This window comes from Tupaia chinensis, unplaced genomic scaffold (assembly GCF_000334495.1).
Source record: "Tupaia chinensis unplaced genomic scaffold, TupChi_1.0 Scaffold143584_1, whole genome shotgun sequence".
In the NCBI taxonomy this organism is placed as follows: Eukaryota; Metazoa; Chordata; class Mammalia; order Scandentia; family Tupaiidae; genus Tupaia; species Tupaia belangeri.
The window spans coordinates 3,347,100-3,372,715 of NW_006203430.1; the positions used below are offsets into that span (position 1 = coordinate 3,347,100).

At 42.7% G+C, this 25,616-nt stretch overlaps 1 protein-coding gene across 1 annotated transcript in view; it reads left to right on the forward strand.

Moving 5' to 3' along the window:
* RAB12 (RAB12, member RAS oncogene family) overlaps positions 1–25,616 on the forward strand; it is a gene marked incomplete at its 5' end in the record, with an annotated part of 30,363 nt that continues 4,747 nt past the window's right edge. Inside the window, 3 exon segments of the mRNA XM_006164148.2 lie at positions 1–78; positions 15,871–15,931; positions 25,289–25,427. Coding sequence (XP_006164210.2) covers positions 1–78; positions 15,871–15,931; positions 25,289–25,427 — 278 coding nt within the window.

The window sequence follows — 25,616 nt, forward strand, 5'->3', positions numbered from 1 at the left end:
CCCGCGGCGTGGGCAAGACCAGCCTGATGGAGCGCTTCACCGACGACACCTTCTGCGAGGCCTGCAAGTCCACCGTGGGTAAGGGCGCCGAGCCGGGCTGGGCTGGGCCTCCTGCCAGGGCCCAAGGCTCGTGGCCTTGACCCCATGGGCCTCGCCCAGCATCGGGGTGTGAGCCTTCCCCCTTGTCCAGCGGTGTGGCCCGGGGGCCTTGTCTTTGGCAGCCGGACCTCCCGGTGAAATCTAGGGACAGGGTTCTCTGTGGAATCCGCCCGATCCCCTTCCTAAAGTCAGAGGTTTTCGTTTCGGCTCCGCGCCTACTTGCCCTTGGGGCCTCCCGCGCCCGGGTCAGAGTCGGTTATCGAACAGGAGTGTTTCGGGCTGGCAGTGAGGTCAAGTGATGCTTTGGTTTCTCTCACTCTAGCAAGGAGATGGGGCGAGGTGGGGAGCAGGCAGTGGGGTGAAGTTAGCCAGCGGCTGCTCACACCGACCCCTGCCCCGGCTGATGGCCAGTGGGTCGTCTGTCGCAGGGTTTGAGTCTTTGGCTTTGCCTGACCAGGAGTACTTTAACTGTAAACAGGCTGGTTTTCTCGTCTCCATCCCGTTTTCATCATGCACCGAAATTACAGTTTTTGAAAACGTTTTAGAACATTAAAAGTGACACTGCACTAAGCTGCTTGCTTTAACTCTCAGTGCTGGTTAGGGGACAGCGGCTGTCCAGTGACTGGAAGAAATGGGGAGGAGCCCTCCAATACCTTCTGGGAAGGTGCAGCGCAGCGGTGAAGTAAATAATGCTTCGGGTCAGGAAGTAGAATTTCCTCGGGTCCTAAAATTGAAACTACAGGGGAAATTTTTTTAGTGAAGTCTAACTTACAGCACTCGACATTGCGGTTTGTCAGGTGGTTGCCAGTAACAGTTGTGTTTATGGGAAACCCCTTAAAAGCTGTCAGAGATTAGGGGAACCTCACAAACGAGTGTTTCTACAAAATAAAGAGCAGTCACCGTTAGTGATAGGCAGGGGGGAGATTCCCCAGGGATTGGCTAAGAAAGGTTGAATAATATGGAAATGTGATCTAGTGAATTAAAAGAATTACACACACACACACACACCTATATGCATATGGTATTGTAACTAGTAGTAGTTGCAAGGCTGCTGGTGTAATTTTTAGATGAATTGGTTTTAAATTATCATGTAATAACAGTACTATTAAAATGTCTCATTGGAAATTAAACTTCAATTTTGTGTAATATCTTTTTAATTTTGTTTTTTTTTTTTTTTGGAACTTACTCCTTTAACTTTGGAGTAGATTATTTTGGAATACTTGTGTTTTCTGTAGTCTGTTGGCTCTTGGGGCATGGAATTAAGATTCAATCGCATAACTATACCTGTTTCAAGTATCCAGTCTCGGATCATACAGGACACGTTAGTAAACCATCAAATGAGTTATTCTGCTATACCTGACATAAATAAAATAGGATTTTTTATGTTAGAATTATCACTTTTATGGCTTCACATGTAAATATACAAGAGAGAGAGGATACAGTTGTACCCTGTGAGGCATAGAAACTGGTGTGGGTACTCACAGATGGGTTAGGATTGGGTGGATGGAGAGGGGAGGGAGTGTTTTAGAATAGAAAAGAGAGATGCAGAAGGGTTTCCTAAGCCTAGCTGCAGTGGACCAGCACCGCACATTGCGAAAGGATCCCTAGGGGACATGAGAATAGACTGCGAGACCTCGTTTGCCATGCTCAGAAGCATGGACCCTATCCTAGGCACCTGGCACCACAAAGGCTTTCTAGGTATTGGCACAAAGACAGTGAACTGATTTGGCAGGATGGCATAGTATTTGGAAAGAAACCAGGCAAGGAGATCAGGCACTTTGCTTCTCTGTTGCCTTTTTCTTTTTTTTTTCTTTTTTTTTTTTTTTAAGAAAAAATAAAAGGGTACTAATACAGATACATATGTTAGCTTATGGTCCTGAGCATGAAGGAAGATGCTTTAAGAGAGTAAACTAGTCTTCAGCTCCTGGCTCAGCGTTACTTGCGTCCCTTCCAGTTATCAGTTCATTTATTGAGTACCTACTGTGCGTTGGGTGTTATGCTGTCCATTGGACTCTGCTGCAAGTTGGCCAGAGCTCCTGGGGAGCTGGATGACAGGTTGGTGAGAGCATCGTGCAGATGCATGCAGAGTATCTTGGGACCAGAGTGGAAGCACCCTCAGTCTGGGAAGAGGGATGCAGACCAGCCAGAAAAGACTTTGGAGTGCTGTGAAGATAAATTCATTCCTGGGACCAGCAGTTAGCTTAATGGCTATGTCACTGGACTCCCAGGTAGTCCACCGCAGTTCGAATACGGGAACCAGTGACTTAAACTTACACCGGGCGTGCGTGCATGTGTGCCCAAAGATCCCCAGAGGAGAATGGAGGAGAAGGGATTGCGTTGTGGCCATCCCCCCTGGGGGGTGAATTCTCGCTTTCTGTTTCTCTGTCTCTCTGGCAAGCGCACACACCCTACAGCAAAAACCTCTCCAAGAAAAAAGATAAATTCATTCCTCAAGTTCCTTTTGGAAAATGTTTGAAAAATAGTGCTGGGTGTGGTGGCGAGCTATGGTTGCCTCACCTGAGCGGTCACCGGTTGAGCAGTTAGCTCATAGAGTCCTGCTGAGGCCCGTTTTTCAAGTTTCCTCTTCATGTGTTACAGTGAGCTCCACATCGAGTTTCTCTTCCATAGTTGCACTTTCCCCTGCCCTGTCAGGGCTTGCAGGTGTATGCTGCTCATGACAGTAGTTTGTAAAAGATCGTGAATCCCCAGCATGTCTGGACCAAGCTGGGTCACAAAGGTAACAGAGGCTAAAGGAAGGTATCCAGTAAGTGCCTTTTTACAGTTTATCAGACTTGCTCGAACTTTCTGGAAAAGGTCGGAACAGAAATCCTTAGGGATTTGAAATGATGAAATAATATCTAAATTATAAATGAGCAAAATGTTGGCTTTTTTGTATTAATAAATCAAAAGCTTATTTGATTTAAAAAACAACGTAAAATTCACAAGATTTGTTATTTTTATAATTGTTCTGTTTAATGGACATTGTCTAAGTGGAGTATTATTTTCAAATGGGATTTTGTACTCATGTAATTGAGTTACTCTGTCTGACATAACTCACATAATTTGACTGGTTCTTTTGAAAAGTATAGGCACAGCTTTTTAAAGTTTGAAAAATGGAAAAAACTAGTCGACTATAGAAATTCAGAGCCATCCAACATACCTAAGCCACTGTTTCTCATTGTGTTATCCATGTTGTAAGCATGCTTCCAACATAAGCCTATATTATAAGCATGTATCATTCTTCTACAGATTCACATGTGCTTGTGTGTGCATGCATGTTGATGCCATTGCTTCTGTGTGGAAGCTCCAGAAACCATTTCTCCTAGCAGTGTTGAATTCTTGGTCATCCTGTTTGATTCACTGTAGATTTAGCATAAACAAGTAAATGAGCACTTTAAAAAGTGTATTTCAGAAAGCAACCCCTCCATAAAATTACGTATTAGATAGCCTTTCTTTTGGAAGCTAGCTGTTCATTTTGTCTGGATTGAAATTATTTACCCTACCCCATCCCAACCCTGCTCCAATAGCATTGTATTCTAGAAATAAACATGAGTAAGAATGAGGATCCTTGGGCCAGAGATGGAAGCCACATGCCCCACCATGGGTTCAAACCCCCCAGGTCAGCTTGACAACCATCAGCTGCCCAGGAACCTGAGAAGCTGCAGGGCCGAGGAGAGGGGATCACTACATAACTAGTCCCTGTTAAGGTTATGCTTCTATCTCTAACTAGTTTGTGGCTTTGGATAAAAGACAACACTCTGAGCTAGGTCTGTGACATAGCAGTAATGCCATGCTCAGGAGAGGCAGGATCCCACACGACAACCGTAGTTTGAATACCCAGCCCATTCCACCAGAAATTTGCTGGACACTCATGAGTGCCCAAGATCTAACAGGCCGGAGGGCTGGAGGAACGGGATTAAAGCTTAACCAGACCCTATGGAGTCCTGCCTCCCCACCCCCCATTCTCCCTGGTGCAACCACACTATCATGAATAAAGAAAAAAACTATATAACATTCTGTTAGTAGTTGCCACTATTTGGGCTGCACTTATTGCATTGCAGCAAAAGGCCTCACAACAGTCTGGAAAGTTAGCCACATTTTACAGAAAAGGACACTCAGTCTCAGAGAGAGAACTGTTCAGCCCCAGCAGCACCTCTGGTCAGCAGGTAGTCAGGGTCAGGGCTGAGAATAAGTTCTTTCTGCTGCTTGTCTGTCTGTTCCTTAGCTTTCTTTGAGATTTAAATTGACTTTGTTGGGACCAGCAGGCAGTGTGGTGGTTGAGGTGCTGGACACTCCCACCTGGCTGACCACAGTTCGAGTCCCAGACCTGTAGCTTGCTTTCTCACTTTCTTCTCTCTCTCTCTCTGTCTCTCTCTCTTTATGTCTCTCTCTGGTCAAATTAAAATAAAAGTTAATGAACAAATAAAAGTAAACAAATAATTCTTTTAAAAAAGTGACTTTGTTGACAACATTGATGATCACACAAGATGCCACGAAGTTCTTTCTCTAACTACACCCCTATTGACACTTATTACTTGCTTTTTGATGCTAAAAATGCACTAATAATTGCATTTTTCACTATGTATTTTGTCATTTAGTATCTTAAGCCTTTTATGTTTATAAACATTTCCAAAATGGGTATATTTACATACAGGAAAAATTGAAGTAAGGCAGTTAAGACCAGAATTGTGATGAGAGGGAGGGCAATAAAGTTTTCCCAAAATGCAGAGACCAGCATAAGATTGCCAGTTCTTGGGACCAGCAGATGGCTAATGGCTATATCTCTGGACTCCCATGTAGTCGGCCGCAGTTCAAGTCCCAGACCCGGTGGCTTAAACTCACACCGGGCACATGTGCGTGCATGCCCAAGATTCTGAGAGGAGAATGGAGGAGAAGGGATTGCAGCGTGCCATCCCCATGGGAGGTGATTTTTCACTTTTCGTCTGTCTGTGTCTTTCTGGTAAGCGCAGAAACCTCCCCCCAAAAAATATATATTGCCAGTTCTTTTATTTTGCCAAGTAAGAATAATAAAAAAGGGTCCATTGCCACCAAATTAAAAAAAAAAAAGATGACTTTTAAAAGACCAAAAAAATTAATTAAATAGAAAAGTCAAAATAACAGAATTTTAACATTCTTTATGGAGTGGGGCCAGCTGGTGGGAAAGGGATTTAAGTGCTAGATTCCCACCTGACTGGGGTTTGAGTCTAGGACCTGGCAGCCTGCTTTCTCACTTTCTCTCTCCTCTCCCTCCCTTTCTCTCTCTCTTTCTCCTTCCCCAACCTCTCTTGAGAGTGCATGTGCACTGTAGCAAAAAAAAAAAAAAAAAAAAAAGAACAACAAGAAGGATACCAATGATACATAAAATTAAATAATTCTGGAATATGTTGTTTATGGGGCTGACCAATGTGCAGCAGTAAAACCCTACACTGTGTGAGGCTGACACAGAGGGGACCCATGTGGGACTGTTCCTCGCTAGCCTCTCTGGACCTCCCCATGCACACCAGGCATCTGCGTGTCCATGATCAGGGGCTGAATGAGGATGAAAATGGGTTGTAGCTTTGAGACCTAGTTGGGCTTGCTGTCTCTCTCACTCTTGTTCTGACTGTTTTGCTCATGGAAGAAAGAAACTTTTTTAAAAACTTAAAAAACAAGAGTTCCTTAAATTTAGTTCTGAGAACCTTACTGGTTTATCTTCTTTTTACTTATTTTGCAGCAGTGTGTTAACTTCACAGCCTGGCCCCACAGTACTTCAGTGAATCCCTCCCTGTTTTAATTCATTAATTGGCCATAGCCCTGTCTTCCCTTCCCTGACTCTCCCTTTTCGTTCGTGTTGTGATGAGAGTGCATGTAGGACACCTCTCCCCCGGCAGGGCAGGCCAGCCTCTACAGGAGATGGTGCCCTGGGGGAGCTGGGTGGTGCAGGTGACGGCATGTCATCAGGGCCAGCAGCTGAGCTGGCAGCAGATTGAGCAGTCCTAGGAACAGGTGAGTAAATCCCCTGTAGACATGGCTGTCTGGGGACCTGCCCTAGTACAGCACAGTAGGTGCAGGAGGGATAGTGTAGTCCACAAGTGTCCTTACCTAGAAGCAGCAGAACCTTCTACTTTATTCTGGAAACACAGCAGATTTTTGCTAGAAGACCCAGAATGAACATCTAATACTGGATTAAAATTCCAAACTGTATTTTATTTTGCTCTTCTGTGTTTATATGCAGCCTACCAAGCCATGACTGATCTATCCAAGTGTTTCACTTCTTAGAATTAGGGAAAATCGTCCAGAATTCCCACTCCAAAAGCCCAATGGCTGCAGCCCTCCAGTGCTGTTTCACTCCATCAGGAGAGAACCTCAGACAGACTCCCCTGCCAAAGTGATGTAACAGCATGACTCAGGGCGAGTGTGAGGGGAGCCGATGCTAGTCCTGAGAGCTGCGTCGTCTGTGTGTCGTGTGAGCAGGTTCATTTACTGAGCTCAGTGCAAAGTGATGAGCTTGTGCAGTGTCCCCCAGTGTGGAATCAAGTAACTGTCTTTTGGTGAAAGTAGGCAGATTTAGTGGGAGTTGGGTCGTTTGGATTGAATAAAAATCTATTTAAAGACCTAGCGTAAGTGCATTCAGCTCTCACAGTCTGCACTCAACACTGAGGAAGAATGTGTTTCATTATTTGTGATAAAGATCCAGATTCTTAGAGATTCCCTCGGTCCTTCCACACTGTAGAATCTGCCAGAAGCATTCTGATAATAGATCTTAGAACTGGCTGTAGAAGGTGGAGTGGGTTCCTCAGAGACCTAATAGGTCCAAATTATTCTCTAGCCTTGGGTGCCAGATAGTGTTCTAATTAAGCATTAGTTGGAATTTGCAAAGAAAACACAGCTTTGTACAGTTGTCACTCAGGAAATATTTTTGAGAGGCTCTTTATGTGAGATGCCGTACCACTAGTCATTTTTTCAATACCTGCCTACCTGGTTTGTCCTTTTCAGAAGATGAAGTGAGTTCATGGAAGAAGCCATAATAAAATGTTCAGAAAAAGGATACATGTTCACATGGCCAACCGTGTGATAAAGTTCCAACCTGGCAACTTGAAAGCTGGCTACCATGTGCATGCAATCCCCAATTCCTGTGGGGAGGGTGGAAAAGAAGCAAGTGTGCTGTGGTGGACCACGCTGGGCTGGGGTGGGGAGAGTACTTTCTCACTTCTGTCTCTAGCAAGTGCTTGCACCCTAAAAAAAAAAAAGAAAAAGAAAAAGTAAAATGGCATTGTACTTCAACAGCAGAAGAAATTGATTATCCTCCTTTATTCTTTTATTACACATCTTTGACATTTGAGAAGTATTTAGAAAACTGAAATTACAAATCAAAAATAGCACCCTTGATTGAATTTTTTCCCCCAATCTTTATCCTTTAAAACCAGGAAGCACAACACAGGTTTAACAGAACAGCTGTATATCCCAATGTCTTTTCCTGCAAATCTGACAGGCTGCACTGTTTGGTGTCTGCTGCTTACATAATACCTTATTATTTTACAAAACAAGCAACCTGAAATTCCACCTCAGGCAGGCATAGGGTGGAAGTAGATGGCGGATAAAAGTTTGGATAAAAGTTTCCTATTTTACCCAGCCTTCAAGGCAGAAGTTTCTGGACTCCCCACCTTAGGACCTGGGTGAAAGAATAAGCCCTTTCTCTCTTCATGCCTCATGTGTATGGTAGAACCTCAACACTTGCTAGTTGTTTAGCTAAAGAATCACTTACCAGACCAGCAGGTGGTGTCTGGACCCCACAGTTTGAAAAGCGTACCAGGTGCATGTGTGTGCATACCCAAAATCCCAGGAGGAGAATAGAAGAAAGGGATTAGGACATGGCCATCCTTCTGAGGGGTGACTTCTCTCTCTCTCTCTCTCTCTAGCTCTTTTTGGCTAGCAAACCAAAAAAAGAAAAAGAAACCCATGCCACTGATCAAATTTTCACTTTTTACTTTTCATTGAAAAACACTTGTCCTTGCTACCACGCACTTCCTGGACTCACCCCAGGTGGTGTATGTGGAAAGTGTGTTTTGGAGGCAGGCAAGCACTCCTGGATTTAACCTCGGGCTCCACCATAAGCTGTCTGTGTCCTTAGGCAAGCAATTTAACTTAGTTTCCTCATTCATAAAAAGAAAAATGAAAAAGTAGAACTTACTCCTTTTTCCTATCTCCTAGTTCAGAAATAAATAGGGATAAAATATCTTAGGTACCTGGCCCAGGAAAATCTCTGAAACACTCCAGAAACATCCTTACCATTTAAAGATGCATTCTCGTGTATACAGTCAGATGTGAAATGACAAAACTTGAACACATGACCTGAGTAAAGCATGCACTCCACTTGACAGGTCCTGTATTTTTATGGATCGTTTCTGAATAGTATCTACCTCATACATTTGTTAAGAGGACACTCCTTCTATTGCTGAGTGAAGTAAGCCAGGCTATGAAAGAAAGATATTGTATGTATCCACTTAATATATACCGACTATCCGCACTCTATAGTAGAGAGCGAAATATTGGAGGACATAAAAGCAGTGAAGGTACTTAATGAGAATTAAGACAGTGGGGAATTGAGGGGGGGTGAAGAGAAGTGGATAGAGAAAGATAGCAAGAGAACAAATAGGCAGGAAGTTAGTGGGAAACAGATATGGCTTATTACCTGTTGAAGATGACGTGTATAGTATTCTCAACTGGTTTGGTCTGAGAAGCATTTCATGATGAGTAAAGTCTTTTTACAAACAAAATGAGAAATAGTGATTGACTGTTTAAAAAATAATTAGAATAATAATAATAATGATTGAGAAAAACAGAAAAGATATTGAATGGTGAAGTGGGGAGATTAATGTCTCTGTATTGACTGACATGCATGGCATTCCCTTTTGAAAAAGCAATGTAATACACGATGAAGTTATATGTAATCCAATGCAATATAAAGAAGATTATGATAATAAAAAAATAAATAAAAGAGGACACCTTTCAATGAAGTAATGTACAGGAGGTCTTCAGAATGATCATGGGAAATGTGTATTATGAAAAAACTAACATGGATTGCAAACATTTTTGCACTAAAATAAACCTGTACTTTAATTCCATTTTTTCACAAACTTTTCAAAGTTCCCTTGTACATAAAATCCTTAGAACGGTACCTGAAGTCAACACCTGCCAAAAAAATAGTCACGCCTTCCTGTGCCTTCTCTCGTGCATGTGTCTCTCTATGAAAATGGGACTGCCCACCCACTCTGAAGGCTCCACCACCGCCTCTCCTTAGACTCTGTCCTTTCTCTCCCCAGCCTGACGCAGTCCCAGGTGTCGCTTCCGTGTTCGTTTCAGTCAGGTGCGAGGCTGAACATATGTCAGAGACAGACATGAGGTGGTCTTTATTTGAGGAAAGGACTGAAAGAGAAGGGCAAGTTTTACTACTACAGATATGCTCATGACACGATTATTTTACTTTTCTAGCACCTGCTTCTCAGATGATAATATTTACAATTGTAGTACCTTGTTTGTATTTCATTCATTGACTCCTCATAACACACAGCTTAGGTAGGAAACTCCAGATGATATTAAATAATAAGATTTCACACACAAATGTTCTTCCATGACAGTGGAAAGATGGATAACTAGCCGCGAGTTTGCTTGGTTTTTTCCCTGTACTATGGTGGGGAAACGCTTTTGTGCTCTTCTCTGGTAGTGGTGTGGTTTGGGCAGAAGACAGGGCTCCTGTTGCGGACACTCGTTTTGTTACGTTGGCTTTGCTTCTGTGTATAACCTTGACACGTTGCTTCATTGATTTTCTCATTCTCAAGTCATTTCAAATGCCTGGAATCCTCTTAATAGGAATTGGATGGCATGGTATGAGATACATCTTTGAAAGAATAGCCACTCTGCAGACTTCAAATGGTTATGAACTGGCAACAACATCACAACCACTGTTTGAATTGAGACTGACTTCCAAGCCCATGAAAATCCGTCAACTTCTTGAAAGTGTGAAGTGAAATGTATAGTCTGGCACAAACTCTATCTTTGGTGGGAGCTGGTGAAGAAGCGAGCATAGAAGCAAAAAGGGAGCAGTTCACTCAGCCGTAGTGCAGGGTGGGCCACAGTGCAGAGTGGGCCACAATGTAGGGTGGGCTGCAGTGCAGGGTGGGCCTCAGTGTAGGGTGGGCCTCAGTGCAGGGTGGGACGCAGTGTAGGGTAGTGTAGGGTGGGCCGCAGTGTAGAGTGGGCTGCAGTGCAGGGTGGGCCACAATGCAGGGTGGGCCGCAGTGTAGGGTAGTGTAGGGTGGGCCACAGTGCAGGGTGGGCCACAGTGTAGGGTAGTGTAGGGTGGGCCGTAGTGCTTCTTTTGCCTGCACCCCTGCATTTGTTGCTGCCACTCTCCATTTGCCAATCCTGTCTGTTACACAGATAATCTTTTTAACTAATCGTTCCCGAATTTCCCTCACTTTCCCAAAAATAGTGTTTCTGTTTATGCAGTATTTGGTGGAGAAGAGACGATTTCCAGTCTTCAGATGTTTTGAGTTGCAGTTATGTGCCAGGCAGCATCCTAGACTTGAGAGAGCCAAAGACGACCATGTCTTCAGAGGGCACATAGTCCCTGGGGGAGCTAACAAAGACAGAACTGTGTGATAGACACTAGAAGGGAGTTCGGGTCCAGGAACTGACAAGGCGGATGAGGAGTGGGCTGAGGTGGGTGTGCTCAGAAATGGATTCTAGGACTTACAAGTTTGTGGGCAGACGAGGTTCTCTAAGAGCAGCAGAGAAGGGCACTTCCTTGTTCACTATGGCGTGAGCTCTTTTAGGTCAGTATGACTAAGCTTTTTGAGGGCAAGGGCTGTCCCTATCCGCTGTTAGGAGTGGCAGGGGCCAATGGTGTCCCATGAATCAAGTACCTGCAGCAAACTGGGTTTTCCACAAGGGCCGTATAGAAATGAGTTGCCACTCGCTTTGTCTCTAAAACTAATAAGCCTACTCTGTGAGTCTATTGATGACTTGTTACCTTATATTAAGAGTTATTATAATTTCTATGACATGTAAATATTAAAAATAGACAACATTAAAAGATATGCTTAACTTTTGATGTAAGAAGGCTTTTAGAAATGCTTAGTTGCATGCTTGATACAAATGGTTTCGAGTCAGATTGGATTAAGATTGGATTAAGTTTTCAGTTCTATAATCATGTGTAGTAGCTGCTGATATGGTACAGGATATTTCATGTAAGGGAAAGGACTAATGAGTTGTTTTCTTTTACGGAATTTTTAGGTTAGCTGCTGGGTATTTTTGTGTTGTTAGTGATGTGATTGTTCATTGACTCACTAAAACTAGATAGTCTCCATTTTGGCTGAACAGATTCTTAGTCCTGTGTGTTGTCAGATAATCACCGCTTTGTTTTCCTGTTAGAATTAGTGATGTGTTTATAGTCACATGGTGATATTACCACTTATTTCCTGATTTGAACATTAGTACCCTATTCTTTTGTTTTTATTCACCAAACTGGGGTTATAAAGTAGTCCCTATCGTGTAAATCTGCTACCATTGGGTAGGGCACTCAAGTTAGTTGAAAAGAGCATCTGATGTGTTCAGGCTCAACAAGTCTCAGCTGAAAAAAAAAAAACTATAATCAAGACAAAAGTGATCTGCTTTGGCTGTTTCAAGGGACTGTTAGTTCATCTGAAAAAGAATTCATGAGAGGTATCATCCGCCAGTTCTTCTCAATAAAGTAGCAGCTACTGGGACAAGCTTTACAGAAGTTCAGTCCCTTTAATTAAAATGTAAAAGCAAACAGATCATTTGAAATAACTGGAAACAAAAACAAAATGGGGACCAAATGGTGCCATGGTAAATGGTGCTCTTGCAGGCTGAGCCCCATGAGAAGGTTCTGGAGACCACCCTAATGTTGACTGAGCCCTGGCGTAGGGAGTGCTGTCTCTCTGTCTATTTCTCCATTTCTTTCTGTCTGTCTCACTCATGGAGGAAATAAGCTTTTTTCCCCCAGGTTTTTACCATAGGGCTTTTGTGCTCACCAGAGACAGAGACTGAGAGGGAAAGTGAGAGATCACCCCTAGGAGGGATGGCCACACCACATTCCCTTCTCCTCCATTCTCCTCTCAGGATTTTGGGCATGCATACACGTGCACCTGGCATGATTTCAAGCTGCCTGGTCCAGAACTCAAACCATGGTCAGCCATGTGGGCAGTCTAGCATCTTCACCACACCACTTGCTGGCCCCTAATAGTAATTTTTTTTTTTTTGAGAGGTTTTTGTTATAGGGCACATGCGCTCGCCAGACAGACAGAGACAGAGAGACAGAAAGCGAGAAATCACCCCCAGGGGGGATGGCCATGCCACAATCCCTTCTCCTCCATTCTCCTCTCGGGATCTTGGGCATACACGCACGTGCGCCCGGCGTGAGTTTTAAGCCACCTGGTCCAGGACGCTAACCGCAGTCGACTACATGGGAGTCCAGCGACATAGCCATTACGCTAACTGCTCGTCCCACCTCATAATGATTTTTTTTTTTAAAGTAAAATAGGGGCCAGCTTTATAGCACAATTGTTAAGTACTACGTGGTTGGAGCTGGATCCCTCATGATGTACTGGGTTCAAATCTTAGGCCTAGTGGCTTGATAAACAAGCTGATTGCATGTGTGTGCATGGCCAAAGTCCTGACAGGAAGGAGAGGTGGAGGAGGAGGGATGCAACATGACCATGCCCCACTGGAGAGTTTCCTCCCTTTCCTTTTCTTCTTTCTCTCTATCTCTCTTCCTTTCTGGCAAGAGCATGCACACCCTGGCGTTAAAAAAAATTTTTTTTAAATAATAAAACAAAGTGAAATTGAATAGTAGGCATCACAGAATAGGAATTTGATTTGTAGATTACATCACACAGTTATGGCATTCATGAAATCCTAAATTTATGTTAATTTCATGAAGACAATGTTTCCTCATTAAACTGTGCCTTTTTAAAATAAGAACATACTATCTCTGAACTGTTTCTGTATGTGTATCTTAAAGACTGACTTTTAGGGCTTATTTTTACCTTGTGGTTAAAATGAGAACATAGTATCGCCATACTGGTTTTTTTTTTTTTTTGTATCCTAAAGACTATCACTTTTAAGGCTCTTGTTACCTTGTGGTTAAGTCATTAAGGAACTCCAGTGCATAGACGTCCTGTTTCAAGGCTGTGTCTCAGTGCCATTTGACTTTGAAAAGCAAATCAGTTCCAGAACCGAAAGTGAAATTGGCCAGCTTTTCTTTCCATGACACTTGGAATTATGTCTATTGTGAGAGGTTCAGAATTAAAATGTAGTAGGTATTCTCTAGCATTGTTTTCTTGGGACATTTTATATTTTGCATTTTCTCTTTGTTGTACAGAGAAGGGTTGTTTCCCTCAACACTCACCACCAACCCACAGAGTTGTAAACATGTCTTGCATTGGTGGACAGTATGTTACTAATTATAAAACTAGTCAGATGTCTGTCACTTCACCTCCAGAACCTCATCTGACTGCAGGGCTTCTCTAGTTCCCAGAGACTGAGGGCTGCAGGCAAGTCCCTGTGCTCGGCGTGTCCACCCCCCCACCCACAAACCTGGGCCCTCTGCCTGCCTGTTAGAGGCTGAGATTGTCCACACCCTGGGGACTGGGAAGCAACCAGGAAGTAGTTCCTGTAGGAGTTCTCAAACTGAACCAGCATCCCTTCATTTTCCTTTTTCTGTTTCTTTCTTTCATGAGACAAAGAGAAGCACTTCAGCAAGATCTTAAAACTGTGATCCACTCCCACCCAACCAGGATCATGGGCGCACACATGCCCACATACACACACCCAGCATGTACAGGGAGACCTGGGAAGCGAACCCAGATCCTTCCCATATGATCTCAGCATCATGGAGCATCCATAATTACTGTGCTGCCACGACTGGCCCCTTTTTATTTGCGAAGATTATGTTTTTAAAATGTGTTGAAATTTTAACGATTTCTGTAACTGAAAGGCATGTAAATGTAACATATACCAGTCTAAATTTGTATCTGAAGGTTTATATGGGCTAAACTGAAAAGGAAATAAGACACATAATTGTTGCTTAGTAATACTACAATGAATAAAAATTAAAAGTCAGAATGGAAGCCAGCAGGTGGCAATGTGGTTAAGGCACTAGATTCCCACATGGCTAACTGCAGTTTAAGTCCTGGACCTGGTGGCTTGAAAAATCATGCCAGGTGCATGTGTGTGCATGCTCAAAATCCCGGTAAGAGAATAAAAGAGAAGGAATTGCAGAGTGCCATCCCCTCAGCCACTCTCCCGACACCATGGTGCGTGAGCACATGTGCCCTGTGGCAAAAACCTTAAAAGAAAGGGGAAAAAAAAAAAAAAAAGGTGGGTTTTTGTCAAGCCAGCAAGTGATGTGGTGGTTGAGGAGCTAGATCCCACATAGCCAAGTGCACAGTTCAATTCCAGGGCCCAGCAGCTTGAAAAACATGCTGGGTGGGTGTGTGTGCATGTCCAAAATCCCAAGAGAATGGAGAAAGGATTGTGGTTGTGGCCATCCCCCCCCACCCCGAGGGATAATTTCTCATTTTCTCACACGTGCACATGCGCCTTATAGGGAAAAAAAAAAAGACAAAGAAAAAATGTGCACATCAGTTTGTATAGGAGTACACGTTTAATAGTAATTCCTCCCTCCCTCTGTTGATAATATGATAAGCCAGGTTTATATCAGTAGTTATCTAATTTTTTGTGGGTACTAAAAAATTTATTACAGTAATTTCTAAATTCAGACTTAGCCTATTTGAAATCAAGATTAAGTTTCCAGTGTTCCATATAAGAATTTTACAGGCCGGCCGGTGGCGCAGTGGTTAAGGGTGCTGGACTCCCACATAGCTGAGCACGATTTGAGTCCCGGACCAGACAGCTTGCTTTCTCACTTTCCTTCTCTCTCTCCCTCATTCTGTCTCCTTCTGGTCAAATTAAAACAAACAAATAAATAACAGTTAAATAAAATAATTCTTAAATAAATTAAAAATAATTTTACAAGATAACATCCTTTTTTTTTTAATGTTTTTTTTCTTTGAGAGGTTTTTGCTATAGGGCACGTGCGCTTGCCAGACAGAGAGAGACAGATAGATAGAAAGCGAGAAATCACCCCCCGGGGGGGGATGGCCATGCCGCAATCCCTTCTCCATTCTCCTCTCGGGATCTTGGGCACGTATGCACACGCGCCCGGCGTGAGTTTTAAGCCACTGGGTCCAGGACTCGAACCATGGTCAACTACGTGGGAGTCCAGTGACATAGCCATTATGCTAACTGCTGGTCCCTAAGATAACATTCTTTTAAAGACATTCGTTTGTTAATGCAATTATTAAATGTAATTTTAAAATGGCTTTTATACTGAATTGTGGTAGCAATAAATTACAGGTTGGCCAGCACTAATCTGGAAAATCCAAAATCTCCATACTCCAAAATCCAAAAATTTCCAAGTGCTGACACTCTAAGAAAAATTAAGCACCTGACCTTGTGGGGTGTGTCCCAGTCAAAATGCTGCAGTACAGAAGACGCATCATGGGACACTTCTGGGTGTGTACTAAAGCATGAGAACGGAGCGGTGCAGATATTAGTGTGCTTTTTGTGTACCAAATTTTTGGGGAAGTTTGTGATGCCATTGTGTTTTTGTTTTTCTGGCATTGATAGAAAAATATGTAAATAGGATCTTTTGATGACAGGTTGTCCTTTATTGGTTTTGTTTCATATATGTTTGTTTGTTCACAGGTGTTGACTTTAAAATCAAAACTGTAGAGCTAAGAGGAAAGAAAATTAGATTACAGATCTGGTAAGTGGATGTCTGCAACCAGTAACATGTTGTGTGTGTTAACAATCCATACGCTCGCCTAATAAAATTAGCTGTTTGAGCTGGTTTGCCTCTTCTGCTTTTCTTCTGTCTTCATTTTAAAAAGAACAGTGCTTTCTTTAAGAGAGACTGTAGAAGAATCTACTTCTTTCATACTCTATTTGCACATGGGGAGTTGTGGAAAAAAGATTGTTACTTTAATAATAGCTACGTTGTAATCCTTATGCCTCTGTTTTCAAATCATGTGACATCTTCCCAAAAGTGTCATCACTAAAAGGCTTAGGTGCTTGCCTTTATGTAGATAAAGTTATTTGTGTGACAGTGTGGTTCTGTCTAGTTTGGCACGATTTGAAAGCAAGTCACCCACAGACAGTTTTTACAAAACTTGGTGGCACAGTGTGCCCGTGCTGTGGGCAAGCATAGCCCTCCCAGCTGTGGTGCCGGCGCCACGTACGTGAGCCCTATTCATGCCTACATGCATCCACAAGCCCTTTTCTAAAGACAGGCTCCCTTCTCAGACCGCAGTCGGAATGAGAGACTAAACCAGCTCCGCCACAGTCGTGTCTGGTGCCGAGCGCTTTCTGTTCGCTATTAACAGCGCACAGGTGGGGCATTAGGCAGTGCATGTTGCCAGCAACCTCTCCGTGGGTGAAAGGATAAGTCTGATGTGGTGGTGGTTTAAAAGTGGCCCCATTGAATTTTTCTGAGAATGCCATTTTGTTTGTAATGACACAGGTGCAGCGTACTCAGCTTACTAACTCCTCTTGGCAGGTCACCCTGAGCTCTGATTGTTTGTCCACCATGTGTGTGTTTGCTTTCATCTGCGTTAATTGCTGCTTCATCTGTGGCATCATCGGTCACCTAATGCTTGAATGTTAGTGCCATGTCTTCATTCTTCATCTGTGTCCCTGTCTGGGGCACAGCTGCGGCCGAGCCAGCATTGCTTGCCTCCTGGAGGTATCCGAGGTAATATCTTCATTTAGTCATCTCTGACTGTATGACTTGCTTTAAAAAATTTTTGGTCTGGGTTTTTGTTTAGTTTGTGTTTTTGTTTTCATATTTTTCACCTTGGCTTAATGTGAATCATTAACAGTCTTGTCTAAATACTTAAATAACAAAAAATAGGCATTTCTTATACTAGCCCATGAACGAAACAGCACACTCTGTCTTGCATGTTGCTGCCCATTGTTTTAAACTCTGGAAAGGGCACCAAAGTATCTCGCACACAAGTTGCTGCTGCTTACTATAAGGTCTTTATGGTAAAAACAAACAAACAACCTCTATGAAAGGATTTACATATGTCATCCCTGAACCTGTGGGTGCAGAGAGAGACTTACGGTGAGGTACTTTTCAGTGAAGAGATTGCCTCACCCAGGGGAGTATAGCTGATGTTAGAAACGGTGTGAAGCTGGCTTGAGTGGGCGGCAGCCATACCTGGCGACTGTCTAAAAAACAACCAAACAAAAATCTCTTAATTTCATGTATTAATACTTAGGGTTTCATCTCTGGCAGTCGTAATCTGATTTATGAAAGTATGTCCAAATGTCCTGGTGCCTCTCTGGAACTCTGCCCACTAAGACTGTGCTAGTGACATTAGATACTTCTGGAATCTAACTAAAATGCCTTTGAACCTGATCTGAGAGGGCCCTGTCTTACGGAATTCCACTCTGCAGACAGAAGTGTAATGGTGTGGTTCCAGAAAGTGCTTAGGGCACCTCGAAACCACTTTTCTTATGGTTGTATAAGCGTTCTCCAAAAGTAACTCCTCCCTGCTCTCCCTTGACTCTTCACTCCCTTGTCTGCGTTCTGTAAGTTTTCACATTGTACAGCATTGACAAGGAATATAACCAAGGGGGTAAGTGAGAGGCCTGTGGGATTTATCAAAAGGTTGACTGCAAGATTTCTTCATGGGCTATTCCAGTGATTCAGTTAGGAAGTAGGACCTAGCTTTTCCTAGTAGGAACTATTCAGCTGTGAATCATATATTCACAGTATGCCAGCTTCAGTGCTCATCACTTAATACTCAAAGTGAGACTTCTAGCTTCTGAAATATTTTATTTAAAAGATGAAAACCCTTTGTTCATTTGTTCAGTTGCTATCCGGTAGGTAAAAGGAAGGGCTGGAATCACAGTTCTCATTCTTACTATGCATTTAACGTAATGCAGGGCTTGTGCTGGAGCTAAGAGCAGCCCTGTGGTGTTGCCGTTGCAGTCTGCTTTGTTGTGGGGATATTGTCGTTGCTCACCGTCAGCAGTGGAGGGCCAGCATCATTGGAAACAGCTCTGCAGGGAGACTCGGTGGGCAGTGCTGTGCTAATTGGTAGTAGCTGCACTGTGATTTTCTAGACTGTGTCCATGTAAGCATTGCTATTTGGTTTTCACAGAGTGGTCTCATTAGGACAGAAATTTTTTTTTTTCTTTGACAATTTCTGGATATAGTCAGTCTAAGAAAATACTTTTTACCATAAGTTCCTGAAAGTTTAGAACCGAAAGCTGCAGATGTGTTTGTCACAGTTTATGTTCTTACCCATTTTTCAGGTCCTCAAGTATCTGTGGTCAGAAAAAGAACCATTTTTCTTTGTATTTTAAGTATTTCTGCTTGAGTATACATAAGAATTTTATATAAATGTAGCTAAAATAAAACATGTTGGCCAGCGTATAGTTTCATCAGTTATATCCAAATATTATCCTGGGAATTACGCACTTTGAACTTGGAGATAGTGTGTCAAAAAGGAATTGAAGCCATGAAATTTGTCTCCGATCTTTAGGCAAACAGAATTAAAGTGCTTTCTGTAGGGGACCCTTCGTTCTGTCCATTGGACAGATCTGCACTGTTGGGGAATTGTGTCTGAACTAGCTTTCTTAACGTTGGCATCAGGCTCCTTTCCTGTTGTTCTCTGCTTGGAAGAGCTAGAGCATTTTAACACTGAAATTGGTCCTGCCCTACAAATTAGTAACAGCATTATTTAAATGAACATATTAAATATAACAGATAAGAATCTTTCAATTGTGCTTTTTTTTTTTTTGGAGAGGTTTTTGCCATAGGGCACATGCGGTCGCCAGACAGAGAGAGACAGAGAGGCAGAAAGCAAGAAATCACCCCAGGGGGGATGGCCACGCCGCAGTCCCTTCTCCTCCGTTCTCTCAGGATCTTGGGCACACACGCACATGCACCCAGTGTGAGTTTTAAGCCACCGGGTCTGAGACTCGAACCACGGTTGACTACATGGGAGTCCAGTGACATAGCCATTACGCTAACTGCTGGTCCCTCGATTGTGCTTTTGAGAGAAATGGAAAATAAAACCTTTTTCAACCTGAGTATTTTGGAAATATAGTGATCTTTTTTTTTTTTTTTTGTTTTTGCTATAGGGCACGTGCACTCGCCAGAAAGACAGAGAGAGACAGAAAGGGAGAAATCACCCCCCAGGGAGGATGGCCATGCCGCAGTCTCTTCTTTACTCTCCTCTCGGGATCTCAGGCATGCACGCACATGCGCCTGGCATGAGTTTAAGCCACCGGGTCCAGGACTTGGATCGCAGTTGACTACATGGGAATCCAGCAACATAGCTATTATGCCAACTGCTGGTCCCGGAAATATAGTGGTCTTTCAAAGGACCATGCTTTCCTGCCACAAGCCATCTAGAGCCAGGCACAAAAAGACAGAATTTAAGGAGTTGTTTTAAATGAGTGATAAACTATTAATAGTTGATGTTTTCTCCTTGCGATTTTTGGAAACTAAACTTTTTGTGCTTTTCTTTGTGTTTGAATGATTGCCTCAGGTTTTGCATTTTTAGGGTTCTTTCATCTTTTGTGTAAGTGTTTTTGCTACAGGGCGGGCGTGCTCACCAAAGACGGAAGTGAGGGTGAGATTGCGGCCCCCCCAAGGTAGATGGCCACACCACAATCCCTCTCCTTCATTCTCTTCTAGAGACTTTGGGTACACGCACATGCACACATGCCCAGTGTTTTTTTCCAGGCCATTGGGTCCTGGACTCAAAACTGCCCAGTCAACCTTGTGAGAGCCTGCTGCCTTAACCCCCACACCACTGGCTAGCCCACAGGTTTCTGTCATCTGTATGTCTGACTTAAAGCCAGCAAAGACAAAATTCCTTTTTTCCAGTTTGTGATAGGGTGCATGCATTTGCCAGAGAGAGACAGAGGGAGAGGAGAGAAATGAGTTGTCACATTCCAGGACTGGGGGGGGGGGGGACCATGTTGCAATCCCTTCTCCTTCCAGGGTTTTGGGCACACATGAACATGTGTCTGGCATGATTTTCAAGCTGCCAGGTCCAGGACTTGAACCGCTATCAGCCATATGGAAGTCCAGAACCTTAACCACCATGCCACCTGTTGGACCCAGACTACTACTTTTTTTCTTTTTTGAAAAAAGGGATATTTATTTAATTTCATTTATTATTATCATTTTTTAATTTACCGAAGGGTATGTGCACTTGTCAGAGAAAGAGACAGAGACAGAGGGAGAAAGTAAGTTGCTAGGTCCAGGGCTTGAACCTCAGTCAGCCACATGAGAGTCCACCACCTCAACCACCATGCCACCTGCTGATCCCCTACTAACTTTTTTTTTTAGAGATTTTTGCTATAGGGTGTATGTACTCTCTAGAGAGACAGAGAGAAACAGAGATAGTGAGAAATCATCCCCCAGGGGGAATAGCCACACTGCAGTCCCTTCTCATTCTCCTCTCTGGATTTTGGGCACGCACACACGCACATGTGCCTGGCCTGAGTGCTAAGTCACCGGGTCAAGGATTCGAACCATAATTAACTACATGGGAGTCCAGCAATGTAAACATTATGCCATCTGCTGGTGCCACAACTAACTTCTCAATGACAAATTTTTTAATGTTTCAAAGATCCTTAAGTGTGCTGTTTAGGTGACTTTATTTAATTATTCCCTATCTCTATTCTTTGTTAAATTTTGATTAAAATTTCAAATATTTCTAATTTTTGCTTTTTAGTCCCCAGTTTCTGGATTCTAAATTTGTTGAATGTGAATCAAAATGAATGCAAACTGATTTACTCTAAAAGCCAGATTAAAATTGCTTAATCTTTGGGGACCAGCAGATGACGAAATAGTCTGAGTCCCAGACCTGGTGGCTTAAAAAACTCACACTGGGCACGTGTGTGTGCATGCCCAAGATCCAGAGAGGAGAATGGAGACAGGATTGTGGCATGGCCATCCCCCCTGAGGGCAGGGCGGGGTGATTTCTTGTTTTCTGTCTGTCTCTCTGGCGAGCACACACACCCTGTAGCAAAAAAATCTCTTAAAAAAATTTTGCTTAATCTTCAAAGATTTCTTAAAGAATGTATTTTGCAAAATGTTTGATGAAGATCTACCCAATTGCTATTTAAATTTGTAATTCAGCTAAATAGTACTAACCTCAGGTTTCAGAGTAGAAAAAATGCATTACTTTTGTTTTTTTGAAGAAATAGAAACTTGGGGCCAGCAGGTGGCGTCGTGGTTAAGGAAAGAAATAGAAACTTGGGGCCAGCAGGTGGTGTCGTGGTTAAGGCACTGGACACTCCATATGGCTAATCACAGTTTGAGTCCGGGACCTAGTGGCTTGCTTTCTCGCTTTCTCTCTCTCTCTCTCTCTCTCTCTCTCTCTCTCCCCAAATTTAAATGAATGAATGAATGAGTAGTAAAAATAAATTTAAAAATATTTTCAAAAAAGAAATAGAAACTAAAACAGTACAGAATTTTTTAAAAATTTGATCAATTCCTAATTTAGACAAGCCATAACTTGTGATAGGATGGCAGACCATGCTCTGAAAGATTTAACTCATTATTGGTTTCAAAGTATTAATATATCCCTAAATGCCTAGCATTAGAGAAATAATAATAGTCATTGATCTGTTGTGTAAATGAAATAGTATCTAGTTTATTTCTTCTCACTCATCTTAAGAGAGTCTGTTGTGGGACCAGCAGTTAGCATAATGGCTATGTTGCTGGACTCCCACATAGTCAACCGCAGTTCGCGTCCCAGACCTGGTGGCTTAAGACTCATGCCGGGCACGTGTGCGTACATGCCCAAGATCCCAAGAGGAGAATGGAGGAGAAGGGATTGCGGTGTGGCCTTACCCCCTGAGGGGTGATTTCTCGCCTTCTATCTCTCCGTCTGTTATCTGGCGAGCGCACGCCCCCTAAAGCAAACCTCCCCCCCCCAAAAAAAAAGAAAAGAAATTAAAAAAGAAGAAGAAATATATATATTTAAAAAAAAGAGTATTGTGTATGGTCTTTCGGTCATTTTTAGAAATCCTAAAGAATTTGGTCTCCATGTATTATGTCCTTCAGTTTTCCAAATGTTGTTGTTGTTGTTGTTGCAATTTTGGTTCCAAATTAAATTTATTTTGCCTTGTAAACTTTCTGCGTTTTAAGCATGTAACTTTTGGTTCAATGCCCAGGCCAGGCACTCTGGTGGACAAAAGCAGACCAGCCCTGCCACCTGGGCCTTCCCAGTCAGAGCAGTTGAGGATTCTTACATCCTCTGGGAAAAGAAGCAAATAATGGCTTTGCGTTGTGCGGAAATGAATTTTCTTAGGAGCTTTTCTGTTTGTTTGATGCAATAAGGCATCACTAATGTAAACTAATTAGGTGTTGAATATAGTCTGAAAGAAGCCATAAATTATATCAGCTGTTGCCGTGGGGAGTTTTGAGTGAGGTGTTCTTTGATGAAGGACATTTGGGAAAGGTTGCAGGCTGTCTCCTTTCAGAAACTCACCTGCTCTGGGTGAACAACGTGGAATGACCTTGCACTCAAGAGTCTTGCTTATTATTTGTTTACGCCCTTGCCCCAAACCACCTGTGTCATGTGGCACCTGGGAACATACCAGTTAGGGTTCACTGGGAAAAGCTAAATTATAGATACCATTTAAGTAAATTGGCTTCCTTGTGAGTCCTTCCTGATCGGATGTCTTCTCTGACAAACCACGTTGGAGAATACGTGGTGGTTCTCAAGCAGTTTCTTGGCTTATCATATGGAGGAATAGGTCTCAGCCAGCTTCTGTGCGCTGTTCACATGCACATTGTTCTTCACGTTCCAGCGGCCGGCCGGTGTCTGCTGGGAGAAGGAAAAAAGTTTTTAGATTTCAAATCAGCAGTCAGGGAATAATGAACTGTAAAGTATTAGCAAACCTATGTGGTAACTCACCTCCTTTTTACTTTGGCCTCTTACTCTATTTCGGATTAAGAAGATAACAACTCGGTCTGTAGCACTTCGATTCATGGGGAACTTTCAGTTGTCTTATCAGCAGAATCAGATGTTAACCATCCGTGTTGGTTAAAAGAGAATTGTGGACCTAAAGAGCTTGTTGTTTTCTCTGTCTTTTCTCACTGTTGGTAACTGCCACTATACTATAGAGGGTGTTATAACTTCCACCATTTCCCAGATGAGGAAACTCAGCTCAATTCAAAAATGTTGAGTTCTCCGAAGTAGCCAAATCCTGGAGCCGAGAACAGTGCCAGGCGCCCTGGGACTCCCTGCGCTTCTCTTTCCAGTGCGCTGCGCCGGCCCGTCTGCTGGCAGCAGAGCAACCGAAATGGCCGTCACCCACCTCGAAGATTGAGCCAGAGCTTTTGAGGAAATAGCACCATATACCTGTTACTAAACCAGTCTGTAGAAGCAGAATACCCAGAAAAACTTACCTGAGCATAGTACATTCTGACTGAAAATAAATCAGCTTAATTTCAGCTCACTACCTCATTCTTATGTGTCTTTGCTACTCCTCATTTTCCTTTCCTGTCTGCTTCCCTCAGAGTATGAGAGATTGGAGACAACCTTTCAGAACCAAGTTGATGGTTTTGTAAATAGGAATATAAGATCATTTAATATTATCTTAAATTCTTATGTTAGAATATCGAAAATTTCATTATGAACCTAATATTAGCTTATAGTAGCCCTTTAGGAGTTAAGAAACAAAAATTGCTTTCACAGTTTATTATTTCTGCCCAAAAGTTCACTTTAGGAAGACAATTTAATTTGGAAAATAAAAGATTTTGCTACATACAGGATCTTAGCACCTTTATTTAAATTTTGGGGTCCACCCTCTACCCCTTGTCATTATGATTATAAATTTTTTTGTCTTATAAATTCTCATTTTCCTATTTTCAAAATCTTGGTTTTAAAGCAATTGGGACTTTACAGTTTTGTTTATAACTAGCTCAGAAAAGCAAGCACAGCTGATGGCGCTGTGTTCACTGGTGGTACAGACCTGAGGAGTGCCCTGGTAACCAGCAGGGATCGCCCGCTGCGGGGACACTTGGTCTCCGTGGCATAGGATGCAGCCGGTGTTCCCAGAAGCTGGCCCTCTTTTGTCCGTAGATGGCTGCTTCTGACTTTAGACCATGTCTGCTACGATCGCAACTGGGAATCTTTCTTACCTTTCCTCCCGTGAGGTGGTACCCCAGCCCCCTCACCCTTAACCCTCGCACTGGGGGCCAGTGAGTGACACATCCCTGTTGATTTGGAGGGCATTTCTGCTCTTCAGTCTTAGGAGACCTGCCGCTTACTGTGTGCAGTTCCGGGTGGCTGTGCGCATGCGTGTGTATAAAGTTGGTACTCCCTGTGCATCATCACTGCTTTCAGGAACATTTATAATGTTTTGAAAATCACCTATGATGTGAAGTGTAAATACTATATTTTTTAAGTTTTTGTTTGTTTGTTTTTTAATTGCTAAAGGGCACGTACACTCCAGAGAGAGAGAGAGAGGGAGAGAGAGAAGCATCCCACAGTAGGACATGGTCATGCTGCAATCCCTTTTCCTTCATTTCTTCATCTTGTCAGGTTTGGGGCACACACAGACATGTGCCCTGCATGTTTTTTTCAAGTCACCAGAACCAGGATTTGAAGTGCAGTCAGCCCTGTGGGATCCACCTCCCTTAACCACTAGGATATGGGGCCAGCTCTATAAATACAGAATTTTAACATTTTTTCTTCCTGTTTTATTTTGGAAAAGCATGTCATATATTTTGATGTTATATCAGCATTCTTATTGCTGACTTTCTGTCTTTTAAGAGAAAAATTAGTTTGGATAGTTTTGATCGAGTTCATAATCCAACTTTATGCACTCTATTGAGTTGTTAGCTCATAAACAAGGATAACTCAAATCTCATATCATATAGTCAACCTGACTTTTCTCTGTTCTCTAACTGTAGAGATGAATTAAATTTCAGATGAATTTCAAAAAATATATGTGTATATATGCACACTACTCTAGTTCCCTGGTAGTAGAAAAACAGAAGCCTGCTGTATGCTTGCACAGGAATGTAGAGCTGCTTACTCGGGTTATCGTTTGGGAACTGAGTTTTGCTGCTCTTCCTTAGGGACACTGCAGGTCAGGAGCTAAAAAAAAGCATTACCTCAGCTTATTACAGAAGTGCCAAGGGAATCATATTAGTATACGATATCACTAAGAAGGAGACATTCGATGATTTGCCAAAATGGATGAAGATGATTGATAAGGTAAGAGTTGCATTTTTCTATCAGACGTGAACTTTCTACTAAGTGTTAATCTTAAAAAGAGAATGCGGAAACCCATTTATTGAGCATGCTTTTATAGACTGGACATCATTTAACCCATATTATTGGTCATCAGAAAAGTTTTGATGTATTTTTCTGGTTTTCTATGCAAAAATGCATCATAACTTTTCC